General features: G+C 40.8%; 1 protein-coding gene across 1 annotated transcript in view; it reads right to left on the bottom strand.

Annotated features, from left to right (window-relative positions):
* Positions 1 to 17,796, bottom strand: part of gabbr2 (gamma-aminobutyric acid (GABA) B receptor, 2) — a 199,707-nt gene that overhangs the window by 146,400 nt on the left and 35,511 nt on the right. The window contains exon 2 of the mRNA XM_085262608.1: positions 2,830 to 2,967. Coding sequence (XP_085118734.1) covers positions 2,830 to 2,967 — 138 coding nt within the window. The remainder of the gene's footprint in view (positions 1 to 2,829; positions 2,968 to 17,796) is intronic.

Genomic DNA, 17,796 nt, shown 5'->3' with positions numbered 1-17,796 from the left:
ATAATTAAATTGTAACACAGAATGCAGAAAACTATTTTTGAAGGGATCATGGCTTGAGGTTTTGGCTTTATCATGGATAAACTGTCAAATTGCGCAGAGAAGATAAGTTACTGTACAAATTGGCTTCTTGAATATTTTTTGCTCTTTCCTCCATCGTTTCATAACTCTGCTTATCCCTAACACTCTTACAGGAGGTCTCTTATGTTTGTAGACACCATTTTATTGATTGCCAATAAGAAAATACTGGCTACTGAATCTCTGGCTAAAAATTATAAACACTGATCTACATCTGCTCTGCATTAAATGCAAGTATGTACATCCAAGTCTTGCGTGTAGACTGCAGTGAAAGGACGTGCAGTCAGAGTTTATTTTTGTTGAGCCGTTTCAAGCTGACTTCATTAGGCATCAACACTGATTGAACGCTATTTTTATGGGTGTATGATTAAGCTTCTTACAGGAGTAGTTGTTCTCTCAGCTATCGCCACTGTAGATAGTATCTGCCAGCTCCCTGTTTTGATGTGGAAATGATGAGCTTGTTAAGCCTGGCCCATAAAATCACGATGGAAAATTCTCCAGCTCAAGTTTTGTAGAAGCAGTGCCAGGGCTTGGTAATAAGTAAGCAGGGTGACAGAATTCACAGCTTTAAAAACAGACTCCCATTGACATGGCACATTAAAAATTGTGAGGTGCAGGATTCGAACCTTTCTCGTTTCATCATTTCTCATCCCCTCTCCCATTCCTCTTTGGGTTCCCTTTGTTAGACCCTTCCTTTCAATCCCTCTTTTTCAACCCCTGTTTTTAGTTTGAAGTAATACCACCAAACAAGTTGCATGTCTCTCATAATAATGTAAGCCTTCACTCAGTTTCACACACATGCATATACACAAACACCGTGTGCAGAAAACACTGATTAGGAGCACACAGGCCTGTGTCTAACTAACCTCAATGCACGCTCCAGCTAACGAAATAGAAAGCTGCCACCTTACTCTGCATTTAGGGTCTGTAAAACAAACAAAACCTATGTGGTGTGTTTTCTATGTCCAGGGACAAATATTGAGCAGATTTCCAGCTCACAGTATGGCTGGTTGATGACTCATACTCTAATGAGGATGCAGCTTAGGCCTGCAAAGATAGCTCGCATCTGAGAACAGTAACCTCAACTTCTGATACCACACCTACAAACGAGAATGTACAATTCTATATATAAACACCTACTTGCCTATAAAGAGATGCACACAGATTAGATCCTTTAATTTAAAAAAAAAACAGCAGATAATTATGACTCGTGCTTTTAAAAAGACACCTGTAACAAGATAAGTTAAGTCTTAGTATTATGCTGGACAGATGCTGATTGAAAAATGTATTTAATCAAAGTTTCCTTGCACCTGCATGTCTGCTGTCCCAAAAAGAAAAGGCTATTTGATTGCTGTGGTTTTAGCTATTCATTTAAAACTCTCTCCCAGTCACTTGCTATGTGATATTCAGACATAGTCACTGTGTGCATTTGGGATCAGGCTGACATGAATTTGTTGGTGTTGCTCTTTGTAATGACAGCAGAAAATGGGCTACTTGGTAAAGTGCTCTGTGGAACAAACTGTACCAACACAGTGTTCTGCAGAGCAGAAGATTGCATCTCTAAGGTATCACTGTCAAAAAAAAAGCAAGTGAATAGATAAGCAATTAGACATACATGCAAACCAACAGATAAACACTTAACATTCAACTATGACCTGAACCATCTTTCTCAACTGGGATCATTACCACCAAGAGAAAGCAAACACAGCGTAAAAAACCCCCCAAAACAATTAGTCATCCTTTTATTCCTAACTCTTTTCACTCATGAGTGACCCGAACAAGACAGTGAGCAAAAAACGGACTGTGTAAAGCATTCACAGCAACCGCAAATGGAGGAAATATATTCCACGTAATGTGACATTCAGTTCAAAACACAGCCTCTTGAATTACACTATCTCTTCCAAGCACAAACTCCACTTCTTTCTTATCTGTGCTTGATAACCTTTGCAGCATTTGCAGACAATGAATTGTATTCTTTGAAAGCATGCGTTTCCCCTCTTTGGTAGAGCAAATGTAGGCACAAGCAATAACTCTGGGGGTCAAAAGTTTTCCCGATACAAGAATTAGTGACGTTTAATATCCACACAGAGCAACCACAACACGTAACTCACAACAGTTAATGGCACAAAATGCTATTTAGAAATTGGAAGGAAGCAGTATGACAGGATCACTTTTATTATATTGCCTAAGAAGTTTATTGGCCAAAACACTTTAGCTCATACCAATCATAAAACACCCCAAAATATATCTTTTCACCTGTGCAAGGCAACATTTTACTGCAATGTGATCAGTCTGTCTCATGATTTGACAATCATTTTATAACGTGTTTCCTCTACTTAAGCCTAAGTGTTAAGTAAAATGGTTCTCACATTTTTCACAACTGATTTTTGGTCATGGTACTGTTGGTTCAAACCATTTTGACTCTGCCTCTGATTGTAAAATGGGAGGGGGATTTCGAGGATTACAGCACTGCCAATTAGACATTCACCCTGGCAAGGTTAATGAAGGATTAAGCTATGAGTTGGAACCCCTTTGAAATCTTAAGACCTATCTGTCCACCAAAACACCTACAGAATAGGAATTTCTAGAACCTAAGCAGCTTTTAAACACCAAAGTCAGGTTTCCTGGAAATACCCAGATTTCTTTTTTTAAAGTGTGTAGACAGGAGTTCACGTGTAACAACATGATATTAAGACTACATACTGTACACAGTCATACACACTCGTGCATGATGACATGGAGTACAGCTCCTACCTGCACCAGATTCCATCCTTCCAAGGACTCTGCAATGATGGATGTTACAGAGGGGCAGACGCCGCCGAAGATCATCAGGTGTTTGGGCCCGTAACAAATGGCATCAAAGAAGGCCCTCAGCCCCTTGGCATTGTCGCACTGCAAACACAGAGAGAGGCGTCGTGAGCTACAGCGAGGCAGAAGATGAAGAGAGAAGATGAAGTCATGGAGAAAGGGGATCTTTGTATTTAGTTATTGTTGTAAAAACAGTAATGGTAACGGGGAAAGGAAGTGATAAGTCAAATGTAAAACAATGTAGCTCACAGGCTGCAGGAGCGTTCCCCTGCTCCAGCCCAACGCTGCAAAATGCAGCCATTTTACGTCACTATAGCAACAAGAGGAAAAGATTGTGTGAAAGGAGGAGAGAGAGAAAAATGAGCAGAGAGGGAAAAACACTGTGTAGGTTTCAATTGATTGTTATATGAACTGGCTAACCAGTTTTGCTGCGATTCTTTGATTTCCACAGTTGTAATGATATTCCTATCAGCAGTAAACACTCCAAACCTCAATCTTCTATTATTGCTACTCAATTCAGAGATGGAGTGACTGACTGGCAGGTGGTGTGTGTATATGTCTGTATTTGTTTCCTCTGACACAGTCCATCTTATCCGGAGAGTCATTTGACCTTGTTAGCCATCAACCAGCTACTGAATGAAATTTTCCACTGAGCAAACGCGCTCCACAACGCAGATTGAAAAACTGAAAATCGAATGTGAAGGAATGAGATTTCTAACCAACAAATGCTTTGATACGTGAACGAGGCTATTAAGTTGTGTTGCAGGTGTCATGGCTTCACTTTACGTGATCATTTCTGCCCTTGTATCCATGGTTTCTTTCTTCTTTTTCCCTTATTTTTGATAGGAACATGATAATCTGGGACACCTCAAATCATTTGCCAGGTCAAGCTGCAGTGGAGGACACAAACAACTTCCTTGTAAGTCGCACCATCAACTGCTGGACCAACATTCTTGCATTCAGTAGGATTTAATCATGTGCTAGGACCAACTCAGACTCTTTTGTTGCCTTTGTTGTTTTTAAAGTAGATGACAGTTAACTGGTAGAGATACGTTTTCCTCTATGCATCCCAGTAGAGAAAAATCCATGCTATAATGGCGGTCAAAAATAGACACAATTGCGAATATGCCTCGAGTGAAATGAGAGGGAGAAGATGTGATTAGACACAGTGGGTATTTCTTATCCTCGCAATACAGCTGAATGAAACAGCAGGCTATTAAAGAAAATATTCATTTCCCTGCATCTGGCCATAACAAGGTGGGCTGGTACTGAAGGATTGTGACTTTTAATTGGTTACCAAGCAACATGAAAAGAAATGTGGGCAACTAAACTTGTCATCATGAGCACAATAGGACTTGGAGATACAGTAGGCTTAAGCTGATTTATTATGAGAAGTGACAATGTACTGTAGGTGGCAAAGAATAATGTTCTTTAGTCTTTCTGCACCAAATAAAACTGTCTTGCAACAACAGCACAGTCTACTTGTGTACAAGTACATGTGCATACATATGCATCAAAGTGCATTGGTTAAGACAAGAGCATGTTAACGTAGCCTCCATGTTGTCACCCACCAGATTATGAACTCATATTCTGAATCCTCAGTTTTAGCATTGAGTCCAGAAGAGAAGATATTTGAGAATATCAACAAATATTTGAGTAACATCTGACTAAAACACACAAGTTCTTTGTTCATGCGTGTTTCTTTGCCCGAAAACTCCTCTTGGACCAGCAGGAGCTAATAGTTCTTATCTAATTCAAATATTATGACATAGTCATGTTGCCTAGCTACCACCTAGCACCAGACTAAGATAATAGATCATAAGGTGGTATGTATGAGGTATATTTTCCGCATTTACACACCTGTTACACTTTATAAAAGTATCCTATCATTTTAACTTCATAAAAATCAAATCAAATCTATATCTACTATCTAGGTTGAATTATGCATGATATATTAGCAACATGCTAAAATGACCCCCCCAAACAGATTTTTTGCACAGTCCTTTTGCACAGTTAGTTAAATGCTAGTATTTGTAGCTATATTAAAACCACACCAGAAAGCAGTACAATGTTCACATAGGTGAGGTGATACCTAGCAGGAGAGCGATCATTTACACTTACAGTTAAACAGCTGTGTCCTGATAAGGGTATAACAGAAAAACTTGCCTCCTTATAAAGGTGACACAAAGGGGGATATTAGCTGTAAAACCACAGCTGCTTTTGTGCCATGCTGTCAACATTTTTATTTCTGCTTCGAATTAAGAAGTTTGATCTGGAAATCTGTGAGGATTTGCTCTTTTTTTTGGAGTGGGCCTCAGTTTGACTTTGGAGGAACTGCAACCACCGTAAAGCATGGAGAAGGAAAACTGTGAAAGAAACAAACAAACAAAGAACATTTCTAAATTGCTTCTCTTTCCTAGCTATCACAAATATCCAAAGATCTTGCAAACTTGCAAAATTAAGCAGCTGGGACTAAAGAGTGTTTTGGATTATTGCTTGATCAATGGCTTAAACAATTACATGACTTAAGCGATTGATTGAGGCTTGTTTCTCTTTCAGCAAATTACTTCATCAGCTGATCATTCAGCTTTCCACTTTTCATTCATGTGCTCTTAAATCTGAAGGCCATGCATGCCCGCAATCTACTGTGCTCTGCTCACAGAGCCTTGACCAGTGTGTTGTCATGCCAACGGCGTGACTATTCACACTTTTGTGCGCTAGATGAGTGAGGTGCCGCGGCAGGGCCGTTGTAGCAACGGCTATATTTAGTCTCTCGTTAGGTAGCACAACGACCCAGACATTAATCAATACTTATTCATCTCCAGCAACACCGTAGAAGTTGGACAGACAAAGCAGGATAAACAGGAGAGGCAGCCGAGTATAATAAGCCACAAAGAGTAACGACACAGTGAAAGTGATGGTGGGTGAAGCAAGCAGTTGAATAGAGGGTGAGAAAGACAGGAGAGAAGAGGTATAAGCCTGATATTAGCCATACACTAATAAAGCATTCAACCAGTGTTATGAGCCTGCCCTCCATTATAAGCTCACAATAGAGTAATTCGTGAGCGTGAGATTCATTCACAGGCTCTCTGTGATGCTTAGAAGTCACACAATGCACATTTGCCTACAGTCCATTAAGTAGGGAAAAAGTAAATTTAAATGTCAAACCTAAAGTAGTTTTTAAGTGATTATATTTAAAATCTTTGAATCTCATAATGGCATTCGTTTCCAATACACAACCATTTTCTCTGTGCACAACTCTGTTCTATAGTGATGACTTTTTCGAGGCTTTCTAATAGGTTACAAACAGGTTTTGGTAGAGACGTGGCACTCAAGGACTCGTGAATAGAAATCTATCAGAGAACACTGTAACAGCAAAGATGGCGGCTATCCAGCCCCTGCCCCCAAAGAGTCACTCATTTTGTTGCATAGACAAACGGTGGTGGTCCACTACTTTGCATATCCACTTGTTAGCATAGTGTCGTACTTCTCATGGCTTACTTACACTTAAGAAGCCTAATTAACTGTGCTCATGAATAGCACAGCATTTCCCCTTTTTCTGTGGAAAAGTGTTTTTTCAATCCGTTTTCATTCCACAGACACTGACATTTCACATTTTTTCAGGTAGGGTGTTTCAAATAAATTCCCAAATAACTGCCCAGAGGCATTTCAAAGATGGCTGCTGAGTGGTGAGACTTGCTTCCACCAGGACTTGGATGGAGTCTGTATCTTTGATGCTAGTTTATTCTAAATAGGGTAAAAGCTGTCACAGATATCATTCTCATGTAAAACATACATAAGCTCCAAAACTGCTACAACGGGAAAGTATAGCAGCACTTAACTCAGTAGGAGAGCAGTAAGAAATACTACAGCACTTTATTTCCCTCTCCTCCAGTCTGAAATCTAATTCCTGGCATTTGGAGGCCATTCGGAGCAGATCGATGGGGTTAACGTCCGTAGTAATCTGTTTGACTGCCTTGGGAGACAGCCAAGGAAGGTTTGTGTGCTGTTGGTGTTGGGTGTGGGGTGGGGGTTAATGGCAGAAGAACCTAGAAATGGGACTCAAGGGATGCATATCAGTCTGATCACAGAATCGTACAACATGCGCCCTTCGTACAGCACAAACACGAAAACCTCACAGGTGTTTGAATTCACTTGCTGGATTTAGAAAATATTTTTAAAGATATATAAATAGTCTGAGTTGTTGCATTTGTTTTTACAAAAATCTTCTCCCTCAGATTAATATTTAAGATTTCAGTGCGATGAGATTGCACCACAACCCTTCCATTGACAGTATATTACAGAAAGACCAGTTTATTTCAAATGCTCCTCAACACTATTGTCACTACTGCATCTCCTCCACGATGACCTTTACACAAAGCTACTGATATTCATCCTTGTTGTTCAGTGTACAATGACATTAACCTGCTGCTATTGTGCTAGTAACAAACTAAAGTCAATTAGCCTGTGAGGAAATAGCCTCTCCGTGTGTCATGGTGAAATACATTTTTACTTGTTCCATGTGATAAATTACATGCATCATTTAATTTTAATCAAAACCTTGGGTAATAGCACGCCTTTAAAGATGAGCATGCATCAATGCCTGTTTATACCATAATCCAGCAATAGTTACAGAGCATTAAAGGAAGTATATAACATCCTTTTAAGGCACTTTACAATATGATTCCAAATGCACTTAATAAACCTTAATAGAAAAAAACTCAGGAATAATTAAAAAAAAAGAAGATCACTTTTGGGGACTGTTTTTTTAAGGCTCAGCAATTACTCAAATTCCTAAGTGATAATTAATTACTCCTTAATTAATTTCCACAGGTAAATTAACCTGCCCTCCCTACGAAGAGCCAGCCACATTTCTACAAGCATAATAAGCTAAACGCTTGAGAGTGAAATTTTCCAACTCACTGTCACTACACGCAGGAAGACACTGCAGAGGCCACCAAGGTGTATCTATGCTTGTCGTCTGTAGGTGTGCATATGCGTGTTTTTGAGAATAGAACAAGAGCTGATCAGAGCACCAGGCTGGAGCTAACCATGATGAAATGCCTTGTTAACGCTCCAGAGGCAGCTGCACCTGTCCCTCATCTAATGGCAATTTACTGAACCCAAATCAGCAACCTGAGGCCCTGTATAGCACATTCACATACATGCGAGGGCGAGTGATAAAGACAGAGGACAATAGAGAGAAACAGAGAGGGAAGAGCCTGATCTGATGTCAGAAGCATTCTGCTCTGCTCTGCTCATACTACTGTTCATTTTTTCCTGACAAGGTCAACAGCACAGGTGATCATTGACAGCAAACTCCCACCTCAGAATATATGGCTTTATGAATTAAGTTTATGCACATGTTATTACAATAGCATCATGCATATTTCATCTGCGGTTGCCTGGTGACTGAACTGATTTTTTTTCATTGTTCATGGTTTCCTAGAGGTTGAAAATGCAACACCCTCAACCTCTGGGTGACCAGTTTTTCTGTCTCCAAAGAGTCACATACCAACTTGGACAGGCTGCAATCTATCTCAGACAGATCAGCAAAGGACTGCAAATAACCATATATAACAAGGGACTTGACCCAGCTTCCTGACAACTGGTTGAATTCTGGTTACAGTACTAGTTATAGTCCTAAAAGCAAAGTTTTCTGTCAAATCTCAGCACGTTGTCACTGTCACATCTGCATCACAATGGCCTTTACACAAAGCTACTGATATTCGTCCTTGCTGATCTCTGTACGATGTCATTAGCCTGCGCTATTGTGCTTCTCATAAACTACACTCACTCAATTAGCCTGTGAGGAAATAGTCTCTCTCTCTGTGTCACGGTAAAATGCATTTTTACTTGTCCCATGTGATAAATTGCATGCATCATTTAATTTTAATCAAAACCTTGCATAATAGCGTCGCAGCCTGTTTACGCCATAATCTGTCGATAGTTACAGAGGGTTAAAGCAAGTATAATTCAGAGCTGGACTCTTAGTTAGTTGATGTGAACTTTTGGTTATTGTGAATTTCTGTGTATTTAGACAGCAGCACATTCGCGATTTGCAGTATTATCACAAATCCTAACGTCAATGTAAAATGACCCTATTCAACCTCAAATCAACAGCACACTGAGAGCAGACTGACTCCATGTCAATTCTATTTTATTGCCATCTCGATGCATCAAAATTGCTTGGAAGACAGCAACTAGCTGTGAGTGTTTAAAGCAAACATCTCAAAGGCAGCATGGTCGCAATTTCACTGCAAGCTCTCGCAGAAATTTTGATTGTGCATTTTGGGCTACAACCACTGTTTTTCTTAGTGTTACTGTAGCATGCTGTTGAAGTCCTTTTAAAGGTACACAGATACACATCCACCCTGCCTGCCTCATGCAGCATGCTTTCCTGTCCATCCAGCACTGGCACAGCACATGAAGCTGGACTCTTGTACCAGCTGCCTCCTGCACACACTCCACACTGAATTACTTTCACATCCCCGAGCCAGGAGAGGAAATGTGCGCCAGGATGAATCCAGCGATTGCTAAAACATATGCTTGGCATTATAAAGCCCTATAGAGTTAGCACCCAATAGGTCAGATCTAAAGAAGATTATCTCTTTCACCATGTACAAACCCAACTAATCCTCTAAACTGTCATGGCTGTCAATACCAGCTACCGTCGGAAGAGGAGGAAGAATCACGAGTATGGACTGCTGCACTGAATTAGTCTGCAGCAGTCCAATGAAGGCCTACAATTTCAGCATAAAGACAGTGACGGTATAATATCTTCACCACATGCTACTTTGAGTTCATGTGGTGTCATTTAAGGTCAGTGTTTCCTGGTGCTTATCTCTCCAGGATACATCTGCACCTAAGATCTTCAAGAAGCTAGAGCGATTTGTTCCCCATCACTGAACTCTTGGGCAATTCAGAGGTCCACTGGGGTGTAACACATCACCCACCATGCCTCCTTTTCTTTCTCTTTCTTAAATGACCAAGGGAAGATAAGGCTGACAGGTAATTCACAGTCTTAGGGAGCCAACAGACAAAGCTTTCGTTCAGATACTTGGAAAAGTGCTACAAGAAAGTGAAAACAGGGGGAACAAGTGGAGAGAATGAAGATGACTTCAGTATGCTGCAAGCATAGGCAAGACTCCTTGTGGTAATATTTAAACAGCAGGCCCCGGAGTATCCGAACAGAGTACACATTGATTGAGTGAGAGTGGATGAAGTAAACTGAGAGCAGGAAGGAGTGATGGAGTTGGGCTTTTTTTCCCCCTCAATCTGTTCCCTTAACAATGCATGCCTGCAACACACAGGGAAAAAAACTGAGGCACCCACTTCTTGTCTGGGGAGAGACTGGCCTTTAAAATCCACTGCTAGAGACTGACTGGGCTGCTCAAGCTGATAGTTGTTTGCCCTCCATCTCCTCCTCTCTCTGTGCCGTCTGGCTCTTGTTATTGCAGTCAATCTATCTCTCGCTTTCTGGAGAGCTCAGATGGCCACCAGGATAACCATGATGGCATGTTGGAAGCCTCTTTAGTGGTGACAAGTCTCTTTCGCTCTTTTTCACTTTCCTTCACTCCCACACACAAAATTCTCCCTCTGTGCTCATGCTCATCCTCAAACAAAACCAACTAGATAAATTATCATCCTTACCTAAATTTCATGCAAAATTTTAATCTCTGACAAACAATAACACGCACATCTGCTCACTCACGAATCAGAGAAAACCTCAAATTGGCCAATGGAACTAAAATCAGAGTGAACACATTGCACCTTTATTAGCAATCTGAGCAGAGCAGAAAGCAGACGCTGTGTTAAGCCTATTACAGGCTGTTGTGCTTTCGACAAGGCCTGACAACAGCTGGAACATGTTGTGCTGCCCAGTGAGAGGGACAGACCAAAGTGAAATCCACCTCAAATGATTAGTCCCCGAGGAGGTGATGGATGCAGATGAGATGAGGGAGGACTGAGGGAAAAAATCAAACTTTTTCTTTTTCATTATGCAGTTTGTTTACAGGGAAAATGTGCACAGATTTTAGGGCGCTAATAACAACACAGAGCTATTTCCTTTTGCTACTTTGTAGTTCAATAAAGGATTTTAAATATATGTATAATATTTATAGCGCTGTGCAAAAGTCTTAAGCCACCCCTAGTTTCTCTAATTATTGTTAGAAAATGCAAAATAGGTTCAACCATTGCAGACATACATAGAAGTCTCTTGTAGTTTCTTTAAGTAGACTTCAGTACTCCAGGTGTCTTGAAAGACATCCCAAAGCTCTTCTTTGTTTCGCAGATAGCTGTAGACAAATACATATTAATGATCATTCCAACCAAAAACCTGTTGCCGCTGATTTTATGTCTTTTCTTCTTAGCCACCCTTCCACTGAGACCATTTCTGATGAAGTTTCAGTGAGTCATACATACAAAATGAAGGGCAAGATGCATCTCTCAGATCCTATGTTAGGGCTTCGCTGGATTTCTACTTATTATTTTGTAAGGACATGACTTTCAGATACTGTTCATCTGCTGTAGATAGTTTATTAGGCCTGCCGCTTCTTTGTCCTCCACTTGAAATGGGAACAAATTTTGTGTTTTTGTCAAATGCATAAAGATATAATGGGTTTTTAGCGAAATTGTCTATTATATATAGACATATTACTTGTTTTCCTAATAAGCTAGGCGCCTTTTTTATGCTTGAATCCTTTACAGATCAGTTTTAAGTGGCTTGACAAACAAAAATCATTCTTTTAAAAGTGGTCAGGTAAAAAAAAACAGATGAATGTCCATGGAGACACTCTGGAAGACCTTGAGAAATCCTGGAGACCATTTTTTTAAATTAAAAAAAAATCTGTCTCCATGGAAGCAAAATATAAACAACTTCAGGGTGACTGAAGACTTTTATACAGTACTTATGCTGAGTGATTGGCCAGTTCATGCACATAAAAATATATTATTTTTGTCCTGTTTTGAATTCTATGTATAAATTTCATTCACTATATATGTGTTATCCCTCAAAATCAGGGAAAAGAGTATGATGGAAAATACAGTGGTATTACGCACTTTTGGACTCAAGGTGAGCACTCAAAGCACTTTCAATTAAATAAGTGCTTTTTTTCTATGCCTAAGCACTTTTAACTTAAGGTTCACACATCCATCACACCAAGAATACTTACCCAAAGATACTTGGGCATGCAGGCTGGTGCCCCAGCTGAAGAATCTGCTAAATAGTAAAGGAGAAGAGTAATATGGATGAAGAGTGTGAGGAAGAAAGAAGGAGGGAGCCCATTATCAAGTCAATTATTTTGTGGCCCCCAAAGACCCTTCACTTTGTCCCATGGATGAATTCAGTAATGCAGAGGAGGTAAAAGAGAAAGAGGTGGAACAAAGGAGGACAGTTCTGGTTAACAGTGCAATATCTGTCCATTCTTACGGCAGAGAGAGGACATCCCAGCAAATTTGGTAACACTTCTTTTTTTAGGGGAGGCGGGAGAGGTTCTCTGCTACAAATTGCACCATGCTCAGTTTTGGATCAGGGCATTTCTCGTATCAGCTTTTATTTGTTTTATCGCTGACAGCACAACCTAAAATGAACTCCACATGAAAAATTGTTACCCTTCAAGATAGTTGTTAGATAATGTTTGAGTTTTTGTCAACTGAAAAAGCCTGTAAAATGAGCACATAAAATTCCTCATATATGTCTTGTCAATTGGGGATATTAAAGCTTTATGGACAACAACTGTGTGAAAGTATGAAACCAATCCAATCCCAGTGCCTCAGCCTCGCAATCTTTATGAATCTCTCAGAGCGAAAAATTTACAAGTCCTCCTGGATGTTGCTGCCCTTTGCTTTCAAACGTTTCACATTTAAAAGTCCCTGCCTCCACTTTTATAAGCCCCCTCCAACGTATTTACCTCATATAATGCTGTCTGCAAAACGTGCAGACCGTCACTCGCTTTCACTCATTAGATAAGGAAAAAGAGGTGAAATACCACTTTGAAAAGATACACGAACAAGGCGGTCTGCATCAATTCAACTGCCCAATAGACTATGACCTGGAGAGTGAAGCTGAAGAGCCAGGTTTGATGTTTTCCATAGTTTAAATGTAGCAGTTAAGTTAACAAGCCACCAGAAAACTTCTAACTTATACAAATATATGGCAATGTTTAAAGGTTAGTCAGTCCTTCTGTATGACAATGTATTGCTAAATGTCAAATAATTTCTGTGTATTAATTCTGTTTTGTTCAACTAATTAGCCTATTTATCAACTCAACTTATGGACATTAGCATGACAGCCAAGGTTTTGTGGTTAACACTGCTAAACTACACTTTCTAAGAAACTATAGAATACTGTATCTAAAGTGCAAGTTACTGTCAATATGATTTTTTTACCGGACGTGAAAACACATGGTGCAAATTAAGACACTTCAGACTACTTCAGCAATTTATTAAAGAAGGGTAAATTAGATTTATCAGCCTGGTAAAAATGCAGGGTTGCAGTCAAATAGTCAGTTTTGGTTAGGAAGGTCCCTAACTGGGTGAAGTGACCTGGAAGTACCTGTGTGGCAGCTACGTTAAGAGCTAGTATCATTCTGTTAGTGCACAGTGTTACCTCCTTAAACTTAGGATACACTGGATCTTTTATGAAAGGAAAGCCGATAACACTGTACTTCATGCTGAAGCTAAACACCATCCAACCATTGTGAAAATCAAAAACTCAACAGGGATCATCATGTGATGTGCTTCTTCTTCTTCTACCATAAATAAATCGATGTGTCTGGTAAGCTTAATGTTGCCCTTTTTTAAAGTTACAGTCTTGGCAATGAAGTGACACGTCTTTCATTCATCTTTCATGGACATTTTCTATCAGGGTTAAGAAAACGTAGGAAAAAAGACAAAGGAAGTCATTATTTTGACTATTCGACCACAGCCCAGATCTTTCTAACTCAATGTCTCCTAGTTTGAGATAACCTTTGTGACACCACCTGGGTTATTCCGGAAAAAGCTGCTCCAGAGCCAGACTAAAATCAGTTCAGGAAGAATAGAGTGGGTAAATGGTTAAATGATGCGAGGAAAAACAGGGGAGTTCAAAACAGTTCATGCGCTTTTCTTTTCTGCAGCTTCACCTATCACGATTTTGACACGATGTTTTCATTAATGTCTAACATGTGACCCATAATGGGAATTTACTCGCAATTTAGTTTAGCTTCGTCTCTTCGAAAGGCACTTTTAATTATTACACAAGTCGTGTTTAAGACTCTGTGTCCAGATGACATTGCCAGTAGTCCTTCCTATTACTTTACTACTGGTTATTTCACAGCTGCCCGTCGAGCGAAGAAAGATGCAGACATTACTGTTGACATTTAGTCAGGCCTCAAAGGACAGACAATGGCAGATTAGTCATCCTACTCCAAATTACGAGGACCATCTACTGACAACTTTTTAAAGAAGAGTCAACTTTTTATTCCACGGAAGACAGATGGGAGTCTGGCAAGTGTGGGCATAAGTGTAGTGCAGAGCTGGATTCAAAAAACTGTGAGTGGGTGCATGGAGGCGTGCGTGTGTGTGTGTGTGTGTGTGTGTGTGTGTGTGTGTGTGTGTGTGTGTGCCTAGTACAATAGAGCAGAACACAGTTCAGGCTGTCCCTCTCTGCAGCCTAAGGATCCTCCTGTCCACGCACATATCAATCTTGTTACAGCACAACGCCGCCTCCCAGGAATCCTGGCCTTGTATATTTAAGACCTATCTTTCATTCTTTAAACTTTTCTCCTCCACCAAGTCTTCTTTCACGATCTCATTTTCATCATCATTTTTTTATCCTCTCTTCTCTTTTTCTGTCTTACAGTTTCTCACATCTCTAGTCCTGTGCCACCCGCTGCTCTCTCTGTTTCAACTATCGCACGCAACCGCTCGTCGGCCCCTTCCCTCCCTCTCTCCTCTGGTCTCCAGGAGGTTTAAAGTTATTAAGGGTCACGGCTGCAAGCGTTGCATCATTAACGCATCTTGTCTAGATGTCAGCGTTGCAGTTTTCTGCTCGGTCCAATTAGTTTTTTAGTTAATCACCTAACCTTATTTTTTCAAAGGGTGTTTTGAAAGAGCGGACTGGTGTAATATGGAAAGCAAATGTGCTTATCAATCATCAGCATTAGTTAAGAACTGATTAAATAGTCGGTGGCAGGAAAGCACAGAGGACTGCAGATTGGTTGTTGAATGTGATGGATGATGACATCTTGGTGAGAGGGAGAAAATAGAGATGTGAAGCGCAGCATGCAGAACGAGTACGAGGGATTTCTAACTAATCTTAACGCCTTTACCGATTTTTTGCTTTACCAGAATGAATGTTGTTATTAACTCAAAAAATGTGATTTTTTTAAGACCAAGTCATTACTGAGCCTCTAGCACATACTAGCACACGTGTACTCCCTGTCACTGACACATGCAGACACACACTCGCGCACACACAAACAACATGAGCCCTGGGCTTCATCAACCAGTGCATATTTAACCAAGCTGGGGGCCATGCCAACAGTGTCCACAAACAATCATCAATCATGAGGAGCAACGCACAAACACTCACACATGCACACGCATACACACAAACCATCCAACCAGGTGGTCGACTATTGTCTCACAATGGCTAATTTCCGGACCAAATAAACACTCCAGTTAAAGACACTGACTGTGAGCGCTTGTCTTTTCTAATGAATCGCTTATTGACTAGCCTCCATTGAGGTGACTGGAAAGCCACTGGAGACCCGACCCCTTCTCTCGCCCTACAGGGTGACAGTGAAGCAGGAATGTGACAGCCCGAGCACTTGGACAATGCCGTCTGGTTTGAGAAGCTGACGTACAATACTGTGTTTCCATAGCTACCAAGAAAAAGAGAGAGGGGTGATGGGAAGAGGAGGGAGAGAAGGGCCTAGACTGCAAAGGAAAATTAATTTATGTACAAGGCCATGTCACAAAGAAAATTGCATTTTTCCCTTAGATGGGGACAGAGGAAGAAGCAGTTGTTAGCCCAGTGTGTGTGTGTGTGTGTGTGTATGCACCTGTCTACAGCCAGCCAGATGCCATCTCAGTAGATTGTGGGCAGAAGTGTTGCAGGATGTCAGAAGGCTCTTATTACAGAGGCTTTTAAATAAAACAGGCTGAATGGCTTGAACTAAGCTCCATCCAATGAAGCAGGACACATACTTTAATGCAAAGTAAAGGGAGAAATTTAAGCAGTGAAAGCACGCTCTGGTTACTCCGTACTTTATGTATGTGCGACCGTGTGAAAGCCCTTGCTCATTAACACCAGCAGGCAACAAAAAAAAAAGTGCACAGGGGCGCGCACACTCTGAATACATCACTGTGTCATACACACAAACAGAAAGTGAGAGAAAGATTTTCCTCCTTTTTTGTGCCATGACGACTCGTCTGAATTCCATGGCTCTCTAAGTAGGTCATGCAGCGTTTTCAGAGTTCCACTCCTCCCCACGCTGCATCAAAAATGCATAAATCCCTGCACATTCTCCTGCTAGCAGCTTCCCAGGCTGGCTATAGCACATCTTTAGTGATTCTAATCCCATCCAAGGTGGTTCTGCTGGTATGTAAACACAACATGGGATAAAAATGCAATCTCTGGCGGTTACATTCATGATGGCTCCTCATTTTCTGGAGGATGTTTATGAAGTTATAGTGCAGTTATAATCCGTTTAGTGAATACGTGCCGGTGTGAGTGAGCTTGTAAGAAATGCGCAGTTTAGCTCAAGTCCAGCTAAAATAAAAGCGAGAGAATTATTTTGTTTCGTATCAACAAAGCTGGGCTGGTTGGCGATGCTATCTCTAAAGATACACTCTACTGCCAGATGAGCTGAATGACTTGAATAGTGAGGTTACAAAGTGAACACTGGTGAGATAAGTGCCGGCATGCCTCCTGACAATAGAGAAGCAATCAAGACATGTTACCTTTGCACAGTGGGGCAATGTTACAAGGACTTTTGTAAAGGCTTTATTACCGTACATCCAAGAATTAAATTAAGGACACGAAATTCTACTGAAAGAATGTAATGTTCCCTTTATAAACGCTCTGAAAGCACATTTCGTTTAGAGATTCACAGCTATGTTTCCTGTCAACCGAGCATTCTCTCCGCCTCACTCCGGGTATTGAGTTCATCCATAGATTAATAATTGAGTAGATCACAATTATAGTCTCCCTCTGTTACATCCCAATCTCTGACCACTGATCCACCCAGGGGACCACAAATGACAGTCATCGCCAGTGACTCTTTGTAACTGCATCACTGCATGCGTGTGTGCGTGTGAATTACTTAAAAGAGAGTAAAAGGGCTAATTTTAAATTGCATGTAAGAAACCACATAGAGGACAGCTTTTAATGCAAGACTGGAAAAAATAAACGAGATAAAGCTAATCAATTCATCCAGTTTATTTCTAATAACTGTACATCTGTTTATAGTGAGTCTTGCAGTTTAAGTCGTTTTGTTTTGACAAAAAGAGAGAGAAAAGAAAATCTCTGAAACATTTGCAATGTCTCCTTCTGAATCCTTGGCAAGCTGCTGCATAACAGGGAAATTTATCAGATGTTATGGTCGTGTCGGTGCGCAAGTTAAAGTCAGTCGGAAAGATGGCAGAGAGGATGGCCTTTAACACTGTGGTATTTCACGTCACCGTGTGCCCAGGTGATACGTGTCTGTCAGCTGCTCAGAAGCTCTACCCCAGCAAATATAGGCCCTAGGGGACCTGTGTGGGGGAACTGTGGGCAGACCCACAAGACCCACAGTGGGCAGCCCACTCTGTGCCCGAGGACTGAGATCACATGTAGGGCACATCTGGGCCCTGTATATATTATAAAATGATACAATTGCTTCACAGCCCTAACTGCTACGTAGCTTTTAGAGTCTCGGAGAAAGAAAG

This window comes from Mchenga conophoros, linkage group LG22 (assembly GCF_057382185.1).
Source record: "Mchenga conophoros isolate Kocher_MC1m ecotype Shallow Benthic linkage group LG22, M_conophoros_male_GT1.1, whole genome shotgun sequence".
In the NCBI taxonomy this organism is placed as follows: Eukaryota; Metazoa; Chordata; class Actinopteri; order Cichliformes; family Cichlidae; genus Mchenga; species Mchenga conophoros.
This window is presented reverse-complemented; position numbering and strand designations above follow the sequence as displayed.